Source organism: Filicampus tigris, chromosome 12 (assembly GCF_054856515.1).
Source record: "Filicampus tigris isolate MCC_2025a chromosome 12, RoL_Ftig_1.0, whole genome shotgun sequence".
Classification (NCBI taxonomy): Eukaryota; Metazoa; Chordata; class Actinopteri; order Syngnathiformes; family Syngnathidae; genus Filicampus; species Filicampus tigris.
In genome coordinates this window covers 2815001-2830681 of record NC_141228.1, presented here as the reverse complement: position 1 = coordinate 2830681, position 15681 = coordinate 2815001, and the positions used below count along the sequence as shown (strand labels likewise).

At 40.5% G+C, this 15681-nt stretch overlaps 1 protein-coding gene, 2 long non-coding RNA genes and 1 pseudogene across 3 annotated transcripts in view; 2 read left to right on the top strand and 2 right to left on the bottom strand.

The window, feature by feature from the left end:
* The first annotated feature begins 2684 nt into the window (after positions 1 to 2684).
* On the top strand, positions 2685 to 10920 carry LOC147138064 (uncharacterized). Its single transcript, XR_015088931.1, has 3 exons — positions 2685 to 2788; positions 3677 to 3823; positions 8734 to 10920. It is a non-coding gene; the product is annotated as an uncharacterized LOC147138064 (long non-coding RNA).
* LOC147138065 (uncharacterized) lies at positions 5940 to 8319 on the bottom strand. The gene is made up of 3 exons (XR_015088929.1): positions 8197 to 8319; positions 6764 to 7345; positions 5940 to 6513 (listed from the first exon to the last, which is right to left on the bottom strand). It is a non-coding gene; the product is annotated as an uncharacterized LOC147138065 (long non-coding RNA).
* The window catches only part of LOC147138062 (uncharacterized), a 12530-nt gene continuing 5835 nt past the window's right edge, over positions 8987 to 15681 (bottom strand). The window contains exon 3 of the mRNA XM_086046870.1: positions 8987 to 11510. Coding sequence (XP_085902996.1) covers positions 9766 to 11510 — 1745 coding nt within the window. The 3' untranslated portion in view covers positions 8987 to 9765. The remainder of the gene's footprint in view (positions 11511 to 15681) is intronic.
* Positions 13822 to 14706, top strand: LOC147138063 (E3 SUMO-protein ligase ZBED1-like; annotated as a pseudogene).

Here is a 15681-nt window from a genome sequence, read left to right as displayed (position 1 = left end):
CGGTTTCCTCCCACATTCCAAAAAACATGCGTGGTAAGTTGATTGGATACTCTAAATTGCCCCTAGGTGTGATTGTGAGTGCGGATGTTTGTCTCTCTGTGCCCTGCGATTGGCTGGCAACCAGTTCAGGGTGTCCCCCGCCTATTGCCCAAAGATAGCTGGGATAGGCTCCAGCACGCCCCGCGACCCTTGTGAGGAGAAGCGGTACAGATAATGGATGGATGGATGGATGTTTTGTTTGGGAATGAAAGACCGTGCACAGGAGTGGATGTGCGACGGAAGTCAGGCAAGCCACGCCCCGCTGCGATATGATTGGCTGCCGGAGTATGTGTACGCGAAACCTATTTTTGTACGCGGTATTTGACATTACGCTGACGTAATTGTGGCATCGATCTAAAGCCATATATCTCCGTCTCGTCCCACCTCCTTCATGTAACTGAAAATCTGTGAAACCTTGTTCTTTTGATCCACATCTCAACATAATGCTCATATGTCACATGTAATATAATGACAAAAATAATTATCTATTATACTAATTCTTCCGAAAAAAACAATGCTGATATTAGCGTACTTTTGGTTCCCCAGGATCTAGTATGCAGTGCTGAACTTTTTCCACCATGAGGTCGTTAATCATTATTATAGTTTAAACTGACTAAACAGTAATAGACCTTTTGGTTCCCAGCCAGTCTCTTAAGAAGTGATTACTCTACTATGAGGCAGCAGTTTTCTCTGTACAACTATTTACTACATTCATTTGATATATCCTCCTCACTCACAGGTCCCCTCTGGATTAATTGTTTCTTCATTTTTATTTTTTTAAGATTTCCCCCCTAAACCTTGTAGGGAATATTTGCATGCGCAACCCCAAACACAAGTTGGGTTTTTTTGTATTCAGTTGCAGTCAGCAGTAGTCACTTGCAATCTGCCACTCAAATGTACCCTTGCCCCTATTGTTCAAGGTCAATTGTTTTGCCACAACATCACATACCTCTGGATACATCCGCGGCCACCATGTTAGAAGTCAACACATTGTTTTGTTTCAGGCCTTTTTGAGTGTTTGAATAGAAAAAAGTTGATAGCAAACATGAAAAAAATGGTTAATTAATGTGCAGCGTTTGGCTGGGACAATACAGGTGGAAGGGAAGTCACATTTCACCGTTTACCTGCACCAATTTGGAATCATGTTGAGAAGACTGAACATTTGTCAAACAAATACCGGTAATGGTTTTTATGAAACAGCAGAGCTGATCCCACTATGCGCAGATAAGCAGTCTAAACATCCGTGTTTGTTCTGAACACTTCATTTAAGGTAAGCTTTAACACCTAGCAATTTAAGAAAACATACAGTAGGCCAACATACGGTATCTCCATATTCAATGTTTACATTTCACTTTGTAGTTCAGTAATCTTGAGTGACACAGATTTAAATAATACATATTTTACATTGAATATCAGTCAGTTATGGCAGAAATGGAGGATTCCTGACTCCCACCTTATAAACCTCTATCTAGCCTTGGGGATAGCATTATGGTCATATCAGTGAAACAGTCTTGGTATTATTTTGGCTTGTCTACTCATAATTGGAAAAGTGACAGGTGTCTGAATAGTTTTGGGATCACAATTGTTTATGAAGGCCACTTTGTCATCGTGGTGAATTTGCCACTGAGGCAAAGTTTCTCTATACTCTGTCAGCTTTTTACCCCCCATTTTAGCACATCTAAGAAGATTGGGACATTTATAAATATCTGATATTAACTGATTAGGATTATCAATGAAAACATTTATTTAACCAGGGTTATACAGCAGGGTCTTACATTAACGGTGGCCCGCTGGCCCTGGGCCAGTATGGCAAAGTGTCAGGTCACCACATACCTAAGAAACGCTGGCTCGATTGGACACCAAATCATTCTTTACATACCATATCTATCTCTGGCATTGTCTGGTGGACAACAACTTTGTCATGCTGCTTTGTTGACTTCCGTTGTCTATTTTGGCAAGCGAGATGACTTTGACCAATAAGATAAGCGGATTCTGTATCCTGATATGCACAAATGTGCTGTCACCTCATTGGTCACAGAGCAGGGGAGGGCCTAGGACCGTTACCGTAAATTGTCATATAAAGGGAACTGTTCATTAATTCCTTCGACATTTTAAATATTTTTTAATCTGACGATATTACGGGACAAAGTGCGTCCCTTTACAACTCAATACAGGACGCGTACTTACGTTCCTAAATACGTGACGAATTCTTTATTCAAGGGATGGTTGGCAACCCTAGTCTTCCCAAACTTCTCCCATTTGAGGATTACGGAGGCCACTGTGCTCTTTGAAACCTTGAGTGCTGCAGAAATTCTTTTGTAAGCTTTGCCAGATCTGTGCCTTGCCACAATATCTGTCTCTGATCTCCTTGGGCATTTCCTTCGACCTCATGATTCTCATTTGCTCTGGCATGCACTACACTGTAAAAACAAAAATTCAAATGAATAGAAAATTATTAGTGAACGTAACTCAAAAATCATTAACTTGTTCTGAACACTAATCTCAAATATGGAAGTAGAACTTTTGGGTTAGGGAACATGCTTAACTTAATGTAACCGAGTCCAGTTAAATTAGATAGAACAAGTTATTGTCCCAGGGTCCTTTGCGGGTTCTTCCAGACATGCGCAGACCCGCACCATTTCGTACGGACGTACACGCGCCTCTCTCAACTCATTGGAAAATCCACGGTGGAATTTAATGGAACCTGTAATCTGGAAGCGGACCCTTTCGTCTGAGCCAGTGTTACTTGGTAAGTAAACTATTTTATGAACCGCCAAGGTGTTGTTGTTGCTCTTGTTGTTGTTGTGGTATCACGTTAGTGCGTGTCACAACAGCCAAGGGCTTAAGTGGCATAAATACATGATGTACTCAGCACTACTGGCGCCGCACTCCACAAAAGTCACTCCGTCGCATACACCGTATGGCCAGGCACACAAAAGCTACCGTTAATGTTTTCTCATTGTGAAAATAATTGCAAAATTCCAATTAACCGTTGGGGTATTCATTTAACTTGATAGCTTGGCTTCTCCGAACTAAGACTGCTCAATGCTTGTCCAACACTTTAACTGCCAAGTCGCACTATTTTGCGATGAGTACGTTGCTGAATTAAACACTGTTTTAGCTGTAAATATTTGTGCTTTTCCCTTATTAGAGCAGTGTCGGTTACTCTGGTTGGTTTTGTGTGGGAGATGGGACAGATTGAATCTGATGCTTAAACTTGTCGGCTATTAACAGGCACCTAACATTGTCTGAGCTCGCTGATTTCCTGTATTTCTTGCACGGTAGGGTGAATTGTGGAGCCTTGTCACAAATCAACCAAATGTGCCCACAAAATCTTTGAAATTGATCAATCGATATCCATCTCCAGATTTATGGAATAGTTTGATCTGTCACCATTTCGAAGTTTCAAAAGTTGCAGCCTTTTGAATTCATGATATCAAAAAAAAAATTGTTTTTTTGTTTTTGTTTTTTTTAATCATGGCGCTTGAAGGGTTAACAAACACAGTATACATTGTAATTTGGGATCTAAAATTCATTCATTGCAGTTTTTTTGGGGGGGGGCGGCGGCTGTTGGAAAAATGATTTCCACATCATGTCATGTGTGTCATCTTCCACACACACCACTTTTCCTGTACAGGATCGCGGGTAGGAACTGGAGCCTATCCCAGCTGACAATGGGCGAAAGGCAGAGTACACACTAAACTGGTCGCCAGCCAGTCGCGGGGCACACACAGACAGAGTCACTGAGTGGGAATCGACCCCACGCTGCCGGCACACAACTCAGGTAAATGTTCCTCTACACCATCAGCGACCTCATGATTGCACATATTGATTAAAAATATGCACCTAAAACAAATGTACTTATTTACTTTGACATTACTTTTGTAGTATCCATATTAAAGATGAAGTCTACCCATTTTTTTTTTTCAAGAATATGTTCTATGCAGACCCACTACTTGAAACAAGGCATTCTGATTAATGTGTCGTTTGTCGAAGGTTAATTACCTACCGTAGGCCTATTTCACGTACTTTGCATATCACTCAAGTGTTGGGACCTAATACAGTAAGTCAAGAAATCCAGGACACAACGCATATTCTCCTAAATTCGCAAAATGCTACAAAGTTCTTGACTTGTATCTGTTCTCTTTGTAATTTCAGTCGCATGATGTCCTCAAAGGCCTGCCAGTTCTCCTCACTCCACTGAAGTTTACAAAAACTTGCCTCATAAGTAAAAGAAACATTGATATCAGTTTATTGACAAATCATGTTTATGTATTTCATTTAAATTATAATTATTTTCTCCAACACAGTTAAAAAAAATCCCCTTGGATGAACTAAAAAAGACATTGTCAACCAAGAGTACTGTATATAAAATCTCACCATATATAAAATGTCACCACTTCAAAGTTTCAAAAGTTGCAGCCTTTTGAATTCATCCATCCATCCATCCATTATCTGTACCGCTTCTCCTCACAAGGGTCGCGGGGCGTGCTGGAGCCTATCCCAGCTGTCTTTGGGCAGTAGGCGGGGGACACCCTGAACTGGTTGCCAGCCAATCGCAGGGCACACAGAGACAAACATCCGCACTCACAATCACACCTAGGGGCAATTTAGAGTATCCAATCAACTTACCATGCATGTTTTTGGAATGTGGGAGGAAACCGGAGTGCCCGGAGAAAACCCACGCAGGCACGGGGAGAACATGCAAACTCCACACAGGGAGGCCGGAGCCGGGATCGAACCCACGACCTCTGAACTGTGAGGCGGACGTGCTAACCAGTCGACCACCGTGCCGCCCCCTTTTGAATTCATGATATCGAAAATGTTTTGGTTTTTTTTCATGGCGCGTGAAGGATTGACAAACACACTATTCAATGTAATTTGGGATATAAAATTCATTCATTGCAGTTTTTTTTAGGGGGGGGGGGGGCTGTTGAAAAAATGATTGCACATAATGTCATGTGTGTCATCTTCCACACTGCTTATCCTGTACAGGGTCGTGGGGAGGAGCTGGAGCCTATCCCTGCTGACAATGGGCAAAAGGCAGAGTACACCCTCAACTGGTCGCCAGCCAGTCGCGGGGCACACACAGACAGTCACTGAGTGGGAACCGATCCCACGCTGCCGGCACACAAATCAGGTAAATGTACCACTACACCATCAGCGACCTCATGATTGCACATATTGACTAAAAATATACACCTAAAACATCCATCCATCCATTATCGATACCGCTTATCCTCACAAGGGTCGCGGGGCGTGCTGGAGCCTATCCCAGCTGTCTTCGGGCAGTAGGCGGGGGACACCCTGAATTGGTTGCCAGCCAATCGCAGGGAACACAGAGACAAACATCCGCACTCACAATCACACCTAGGGGCAATTTAGAGAGATCAGTTAACCTGCCATGCATGTTTTTGGAATGTGGGAGGAAATCGGAGTACCTGGAGAAAACCCACGCAGGCACGGGGAGAACATGCCCACGACCACTGAACTGTGAGTCTGACGTGCTAACCAGACGAACACCGTGCCGCCCACACCTAAAACAAATTTACTTATTTACTTTGACATTACTTTTGTAGTATCAATCTCAATCTTAAAGGGAAGTCTACCCATTTTTTTCAAGTATATGATCTATGCAGACTAGGGATGGGAATTTTCCCTAATTTGCCCGCCGACTAGTCTCAAATTTTATTTGCGACTAGTCGACTAGTCTATAAGCAAGAAAACTTGAAATTTAATACATATTGAATTCACAGTTTACAATGCAAATGCTTTGTGTATTTAGGGGGTATTTTAGCCCAAACATTCAGGACAGTTTGTAAATTTAAATTCTATTGATGTAACAACAACTGACTGAATAAAGGTGAACAATTGAAAGAGAAATACATTTCTGATATACATTTGCCAATGCAATGTATGGCATTTATTTTGAATAATGTAATGAGTAATGGTACTGACTCCCAGTCCAGCAGAGTCTTATTCACCAGCACCATGTTAGCTGCATTATCATGCACACAGGCAACAACTTTATTTTGTAGTGCCCACGTACCCATCACACTCCGCAGGTGAGCAGCCAAGTTTTCAGCTGTGTGTCTTTCCTCTAAGGCACATGTCTGAAGCACACAGCAGCGGAGATGTCCTTTGTCCACATAATAACACGTTATAGTCATGTAAGATTCGGTGGTTATGGAGTCCATCCGTCTCTAGTTATGTCCACATACAATAGTTGACCCGCTCAAACGCTCGTAGCATCTCCTCTTTTATTTGGTTACGGCTACTCTCGAGTTGAATCCGAATTGAGCATTAAGACCTGTGGTGTGAACCGCACGTCCATAACAGTACGTCCCACCCAAGTAGGATAGCAGTGGAGATGGGCTGGAGGTGCACTCCATTTGGACCCTGCTGCTGTGCATCTTCAATTACATTCAGAACCCCAAATGTGACTGAGGCAAGTGCTTCTTCTTTCGCTGTGTCCTGCAAAAAAGCACACAGGACTAGTTATTGAATGTGGTCTTCTTTTGGAGGAGGAAGGGAGAGAAATTGCTAAGATTTTAAAGTTGAACTCATTTTAAAGATTTTATATGCAGTACTCTTGGTTGACAATGTCTTTTTTAGTTAATTCAAGGAGATTTTTTTAACTGTGTTGGAGAAAATAATTATAATTTAAATGAAATACATAAACATGATTTGTCAATAAACTGATATCAATGTTTCTTTTACTTACGAGGCAGGTTTTTGTAAACTTCAGTGGAGTGAGGAGAACTGGCAGGCCTTTGAGGACATCATGCTCCTGAAATTACAAAGAGAACAGATACAAGTCAAGAACTTTGTAGCATTTTGCGAATTTAGGAGAATATGCGTTGTGTCCTGGATTTCTTGACTTACCGTATTAGATCCCAACACTTGAGTGATAGGCAAAGTACGTGAAATAGGCCTACGGTAGGTAATTAACCTTCGACAAACGACACATTAATCAGAATGCCTTGTTTCAAGTAGTGGGTCTGCATAGAACATATTCTTGGAAAAAAAAATGGGTAGACTTCATCTTTAATATGGATACTACAAAAGTAATGTCAAAATAAGTACATTTGTTTTAGGTGCATATTTTTAATCAATATGTGCAATCATGAGGTCGCTGATGGTGTAGAGGAACATTTACCTGAGTTGTGTGCCGGCAGCGTGGGATCGATTCCCACTCAGTGACTGTGTCTGTGTGTGCCCCGCGACTGGCTGGCGACCAGTTTAGTGTGTACTCTGCCTTTCGCCCATTGTCAGCTGGGATAGGCTCCAGCTCCTACCCGCGACCCTGTACAGGAAAAGTGGTGTGTGTGGAAGATGACACACATGACATGATGTGCAATCATTTTCCCAACAGCCGCCCCCCCCCCCCCCAAAAAAAAACTGCAATGGATGAATTTTAGATCCGAAATTACAATGTATACTGTGTTTGTCAACCCTTCAAGCGCCATGATTAAAAAAAAAAAAAAAAAAAAAAGAAAAAACATTTTTGATATCATGAATTCAAAAGGCTGCAACTTTTGAAACTTTGAAGTGGTGACTTTCTAAGATCTTGCGGGCACATTTGGTTGATTTGTGTCGAGGCTCCACAATTCACCCTACTGTGCAAGAAATATAGGAAATCAGCGAGCTCAGACAATGTTAGGTGCCTGTTAATAGCCGACAAGTTTAAGCGTCAGATTCAATCTGTCCCATCTCTCACACAAAACCAACCAGAGTAACCGACGCTGGTCTAATAAGGGAAAAGCACAAATATTTACAACTAAAACAGCGTTTAATTCAGCGACGTACTCGTCGCAAAATAGTGCGACTTTTGGCGGTTAAAGGGATGGACAAGCATTGAGCAGTCTTAGTTCGGAGAAGCCAAGCTATCAAGTTAAATGAATACTCCAACGGTTAATTGGAATTTTGCAATTATTTTCACAATGAGAAAACATTAACGGTAGCTTTTGTGTGCCTGGCCATACGGTGTATGCGACGGAGTGACTTTTGTGGAGTGCGGCGCCAGTAGTGCTGAGTACATCATGTATTTATGCCACTTAAGCCATTGGCTGTTGTGACACGCACTAACGTGATACCACAACAACAACAACAAGAGCAACAACAACACCTTGGCGGTTCATAAAATACTTTACTTACCAAGTAACACTGGCTCAGACGAAAGGGTCCGCTTCCAGTTTACAGGTTCCATTAAATTCCACCGTGAATTTTCCAATGAGTTGAGAGAGGCGCGTGTACGTCCGTACGAAATGGTGCTGGAAGAACCCGCAAAGGACCCTGGGACAATAACTTGTTTTATCTAATTTAACTGGACTCGGTTACATTAAGTTAAGCATGTTCCCTAACCCAAAAGTTCTACTTACATATTTGAGATTAGTGTTCATAACAAGTTAATGATTTTTGAGTTACGTTCACTAATAATTTTCTATTGATTTGAATTTTTGTTTTATACAGTGTGCAAGGTCTTATATAGACCTTTCCCAATCAGAAGAATTAAACAATTTGACTAAATATTTGGTTGATTATACATTACATTTAAAAATGAGATTGAAGGATTATAAACTAAAAATCCAATAAAAATAATACATTTACAAAATACTAATATGTCAACAATGATCAAAAACAAATGTAATTTTGCTTTAATCAAAATAGACAATTTTTCGTGACGTCCCCCAGAACCTCTTGCGACTCTGAAAAGTCTTCAATAAAACTAGGTGGCAACACAGCGATTCTCCAGGAGCCAACCAGCGCAGACTCCAGTCGCCATCGGGTGGCCAACTCATCTCCAGGCCAGCCAGATCGGCCCTGACGTTCAAAAAATATTGAGATAGTGGGACTACTTGCTTTTCTCTTTCTTGTTCTTATTCTTATTCACCTTCTAGTTCTGTTGTTGTTTTCACATTTTCACAGTGTAATGAAGGTCAGCTGAGCAAGTGGAACATGTGATTTTATTGATGACTGTGGAAAAGGGCTGGGATTTCAGAAACCCAGTTTCTTCCCACTCCTTTTCCGTTACATACAATTAAAAACACAACCAAACAGCATAATGTTCACAAATGGTGTTACAGGTAAAGACAACTGACATCCGATTTCATTTACATGTTAGATATAAACACTTCAAAAATAATGTCACCATCACACAATGCTTCTTATGTCACTGATAAAATTGTCTTTGGGTGTTTAAAAGGTCTTTGCAAAATTCAGTATTCAATATACAGTATCTTATTTTTTCAAAATCATTTACACTTTTACAGCTTACCACAAAGATTCAGTTCCTTCAGTTTCTTTTTTTTTTAAGCTTCAAGAATCACTGCTATTCTCACCAGCACTTTGTTTCTGTGTTTCTTAACATGCGGTTTAGTGGAGACTCTTTTAGCACAAACACTGTAACTGAATGGTTTCTTCCCAGTGTGTGTTCTTGCATTCTTTTAGATGTGACTTTCGAGAGAAGCTTTTGCCACAATCTGCGCTGGAAAAAGTTTTTCTCCACTGTGTGTTTTTGTGTGCTTTATTAAATTTGAAGTACGAGTGAAGCTTTTGCCACAAACCGTGCAGGAAAAAGGGTTTTCTCCACTGTGTTCTCGTGTGCGTTTTTAAATCACATTTATGAGCGAAGCTTTGGCCACAAACAGAGCAGGAAAAGTTTTTTTTTACACTGTGTATACTTGTGTGTTTTGTATAATTGGAGTTTTGAGCAAAGCTTTTGCCTCAAACTGTGCAGGTAAAAGGTTTTTGTCCACTGTGTGTTCTCCTGTGTATTATTAAATTTAATATTTGAGTGAAGCTTTTGCCACAAACTGCGCAGGAAAAAGTTTTTTCTCCATTGTGTGTTCTTCTGTGTATTATTAAAGTTGATTTTTGAGCGAAGCTTTTGCTGCAAACTGTGCAGGAAAAAGGTTTTTCTCCACTGTGTGTTCTTATATGTGATGTTAATTGTGATTTTTGAGCAAAGCTTTTGCCACAAACTGTGCAGGAAAAAGGTTTTTCTCCACTGTGTGTTCTTATATGTGATGTTAATTGTGATTTTTGAGCAAAGCTTTTGCCACAAACTGTGCAGGAAAAAGGTTTTTCTCCACTGTGTGTTCTTGTGTGCGTTATTATATCAGATTTCTGAGTGAAGCTTTTGCCACAAACTGTGCAGGTAAAAGGTTTTTCTCCACTGTGTGTTCTTGTGTGTGATATTAAATGAGACTTTCGAGTAAAGCTTTTGTCGCAAACTGTGCAGGAAAAAGGTTTTTCTCCACTGTGTGTTCTTATGTGTGATGTTAATTGTGATTTTTGAGTAAAGCTTTTGCCGCAAACTGTGCAGGAAAAAGGTTTTTCTCCACTGTGTGTTCTTGTGTGCATTATTATATCAGATTTCTGAGTGAAGCTTTTGTCACAAACTGTGCAGAAAAAAGGTTTTTCTCCACTGTGTGTTCTTGTGTGGCTTGTGAAATATGATTTATGAGCAAAGCTTTTGCCACAAACTGTGCATGAAAAAGGTTTTTCTCCGCTGTGTCTTTTTGTGTGTGATATTACATGTGATTTTTGAGCAAAGCTTTTCCCACAAACTGTGCAGGAAAAAGGTTTTTCTCCACTGTGTATTCTTGTGTGCGTTTTTAAATCACATTTCTGAGTGAAGCTTTTGCCACAAACTGAGCAGGAAAAAGGTTTTTCTCCACTGTGTGTTCTTATGTGTGACGTTAATTGTGACTTTTGAGCAAAGCTTTTTCCACAAACTGTGCAGGAAAAAGGTTTTTCTCCACTGTGTATTCTTGTGTGCGTTTTTAAATCACATTTCTGAGTGAAGCTTTTGCCACAAACTGAGCAGGAAAAAGGTTTTTCTCCACTGTGTGTTTTTGTGTGTCTTATTAAATATGATTTAAGAGTGAAGCTTTTGCCACAAACTGAGCAGGAAAAAGTTTTTTCTCCACTGTGTGTTTTTGTGTGTCTTATTAAATATGATTTAAGAGCGAAGCTTTTGTCACAAACTGAGCAGGAAAAGGGGTTTTCTCCACTATGTGTTCTTGTCTGCCTTAGTGAATCTGATTTCTGATCAAAGCTTTGGCTACAAACTGAGCAGGAAAAATGTTCTTTTCTGTGTGTTCTTGTGTGCACTTTTAAAGACCACTTTGAACTTAATGTTTTCCCGCACTGAGACCATTGCCAGCATTTGTTGTCAGTGGGACATGTCCTATCACCTTTAGCTTGTTGTTCATCATCATCACTATCACTATGTGCGTGTGATGGACCCCAGTAGTCACTTCTTGTTGTAATGCGATGATTTGATCTGCTGCTTGGAGGCTCCGCCCCTCTGTCCTCCTCACGCTCAGCCTTGTCTTGATCTTTACCTTTTAAAAGGCCACACGACATTGGTGTCTTGTTGATATCCTCCTCCTCCTCCTCCTCCTTTTTGATGTGAGTGAAGTCTGGCTCCTTTTGTTCAGGATGAAGATATTTTTCACGGACGCCTGCAGGACACAAAAAAAACAAACACACATTTGGTTTGGTCAAGTCAAATCTCAGGCAGGGAATATGATGTTGTGTATTAATGGTGGTACCACCTTGACTTGTGTCCGTCCGATCCCGATTTGGACCAGACCATCGGAAACAAAAAAAAGAATAAACGGCTGGCAACTCAAACCCGTACATTGGAGCGACTTGATCTATGGACACCCTGCGACGTGATATGAATTTAAAATTTCTGCTGCGCTCTTGTAAAACACGAACTATATGCAATGCATTCCAAATTATCATGCAAAAGCTGTTTTACTCGGATTTTTACAAATATTCTATGCCAGGGGTCACCAACGCCGATCCTCAAGGCCCAATATTCCACGGATTTTAGATGTTCCCTCCTTCAATACACCTGATTCAAATGATCAGGATCATTATCAGGATTCTGCTGAGCTTGCTGATCATTTGACTCAGGCGTGTTGGAGGTGTGAAACGTCTAAAACATGCTGGAAAGTGGCCCTTAATCACCACAGCTGGAGAGCCCAGGTCTATGCAAATGGGACTCAGCATAATCTACAGAGTCATCAACAGTTAAATAATTAAAATGTTTTTAACCCATTAAGGCCTAAAGCCCCTGGCTCAACAGCTCCCCAAAACCTAAGGTTGTCTTTGGAATCACCCCTGAAGACCGGATGTTTTCCCAAAAATTCAACACCTACAAAATAAGCAATATCTCAGCCCCTGTAGCAGGGAGAAACATCATTCAAAAAGAATTTGAGACCTTAGACAGGTGGCTTTTACACAGGCCTGAGTTTATTGTGTGAAGGCAAAGGCCTTCACACGTTATTCCTACAGTTTATTATTATTATTCCACTCCACTTTTTTGCCGTGCATCTCCTTCCACATTTTTCACCCGATTGACTTCATCCAAGTTTCAAAACATTTAGAAAATTCATGCCTTCCGGGGTAGTATATTTTTTGTTACCCAAATTTACCATTTCCCCAATGTCACCCATTTTTCACCCCCCAAAAAAACATTCATTTCCAATGGCACTTTCAACATTTCCACCATTTCAATTTCAAATTCACCAGATTCAACTCACATTGTTAAAGCTTTTCAACACACCCACAATTCCTACTTCCCAAAAATACAACTTATTCACCCTTAAAAAAGGCACACAAAATTCACCATTCATTCCCAATTGCAGATTCAACATTTCACTTTTACATCATTCCAATTTGAAAAAATTCACAACATTCAGCTCATTCAACTCACATTAAGCTTTTCAACACACCCAAAATTCCGACTTCCCACACATTCAACTCATTCACCCTTAAAAAGCCACACACATTCAACTATTCACCATTTATTTACATTGGCACACTCAACTTTTCACATTTACACCATTCCAATTTCAAATTCACAACATTCAACTCACATTCACTCTCTCGGAAATGGACCGGAAGTGACCCAAATGACCTGAAAATGGACCGAAAGTGACCCAAATGACCCGGAAATCAACCAGAAGTGACCCAAATGACCCGGAAATGGACCAGAACTGACCCAAATGACCCGGAAATGAACCGGGAGTGACCTAAATGACCCGGAAATGAACCGGAAGTCTTCTTTCTTCCCTTCTGATTTTTGTCCTCCTCATTCCAGGCTTTTCTATATAATCTGAGGTCATTCAATTTCATTCAGCATCATTTCAAAGCATTCCACAGTTTTTAATAGAGGTCATTCAGCATCATTCAGTATCATTCAACCTCATTCCACTTAATTCTACTTCATTTCAATTCATTCCTTTTCATTCAACTTTATCCCTCTTCATTCAGTATCATTCAACTTCATTCAGTATCATTCAACTTCAGTCCAATGCATTCCGCAGTTTTCATTCAACTTCATTCGCCTTCACACGCAATTTCTGCAGAAATTGCATTCTCTAGTTCATCTTTACTGTTTCAATCGAAGATGTCAAAATAAAGTGTCAGTGCAAGAGAAGAACTACTTTGAATTAAAAAATAATAATAAATCAAATGTGCCCTGCGACTGGCTGGCGACCAGTTCGGGGTGTAGTCTGCCTTCGCCCATTGACGGCTGGGATAGGCTCCAGCAACTCCCCGCGACCCTGTATAGGATAAGCGGTTTGGAAGATGATGATGATGACACATGTTTGTAAAGTGCTTTGTTACAGCTCCAGCAGTTATGAAATGTGCTATATGAATAAAATTGTATTGTATTGTATTTACAGCAGTGGATTTGGACAAAAAAAAAAAAAAACCTACATTTTTATTTTTGAAAAAAATACTGCTATCACTTTTGCCATGCTAACCCCAAGTGAATATGACAGGATAGCAAAGTTGGAGACATTGCTCGAGCCTTGCAGGCAAGTTGATTTCTATATTCCCTCTGAATGAATTTTCTCAAATGTGATTTGTCACAACATTACTATAAGTTAAAACGTATTTTATGCCTGTCCACTGAATTGATGTTTGTCATAAAAAATGCTGTTGATACAATACTAATGTTTTTTTTTTTAATGTACATTTGAAGGTACAAAACAGAACTTTTGGGGGGTGAGAAATGTGTCCTGCTCTGTGGTCTTGCCTGTCCTGTGCCATCTCGTGCGCATAATGGAGATTACAGATCTTGACCCTGCCTACATTGCACGCTTCAAAGCTGCATTTACAGAGGACCTCAGTAAACGAAAAGAGAACACAAACCTGTCATGGTTAAAAGTATCCACAGCCCTAGACGCCCGATTCAAGGACCTAAGATGCCTATCCAAAGCAGAGAGGAAAAGTGTGTGGCAGACACTGAGTGAGATGCTGGAAGCCGATGAACCTGCATCCCAGCTCTGCAGTTAAGATGCAGAACTTGAGCCACCAAAAAAGAAGATTGCTCTCTTACTTATGGGGTCAGATTCCGATGAAGAGCCACCTTCCAGCGACAAAACACTAGACAGGTACAAGGCAGAGCCCAGTGTCAGTATTGACTCATGTCCTCTACAGTGGTGGTCTGCACACAGTGGTGCCCACAGTAAGCTGGCCCACCTTGCACAAAAGTATCTGGCCACGCCTGCTACAACAGTACCCTGTGAGTGACTATTTTCTTTGGCAGGGCACATTGTTCAAAAGAAAAGGTCCGCTCTGTTGTCTGAAAATGTCAACAAGCTAGTCTGCCTGAGCAGCTGGTTGAAAGAAAAATAGAATATTAAAAAGCTGACGAGATATGTTTCATAACACCGATACACACAGTTTAGAGTTGTTTTTTTCCAAATAAGTGTGATAAAGGACAATTTATTTTGTGTATTATGACACGGTTTTGACATATACCGGTACTATATTCAGCCCTCAGGCCAATTATTGCAAATGTTGCATTTGTTTGAAATGTTCAATTTAACAGACATCAGACAAGTTGTTTACATGCTTTGAAGCACCACCTATTGTTTACTGTATGTGCTTGTCTGCTCCTTAAGTTGGCAGTTCATTGTGGGCAATTCCAAACACTACTTCAGACACATTTTCACTTTATGTGGCACTTTAATCAGTTCAAGCTCTGCACTGTTAAAAATACACTTTATTTTGACTGATTAATACGAGCTTGAGTTGTTAAATGCTTCAAATTCTGTTATGTATTTGTATTTTTCCCATTCAAACAACATACCTCTTATCTTAAAACAGATTTTAAGTTAATTTTAGTATTTCATTTGACAGATTTTATCTAAAGAGCGAAGTAATTCAGCCCCAGAGAAATGTGATTAATCACACAGTAGAGGTCTGATTAACTATTAACTTGATTACATTTATTAATCTCTCGACAGCCCTAATATATATTATAATTAGGGCCTCTATATATATTAGAGGTGGGCGATATATATCGTTATCGATATCATCGTCAATCTTGCTTTCACGATGTGTAATTTTACATTATCGAGTATTAAAACTGCCTCTGACTCGAGTCAGTCGACGGCCGCAAAGTATGAGGAAATGCTGAAAAATCAGTGCGCATTGACGGCAGAGGAGGAGGAAGTGATAATCATTCGCCGAATCAGCGGGACCCCGTCACGTGATGTGCAGCCGAGCTTCAAGTATGGAGGAGTGTCCAGCGAAGAACAATAGCAAGGCGCGAGTCCACGTTGTCCGTACAGTCTCTAAATGGTTTAGGGTTGACAAGACTGACAT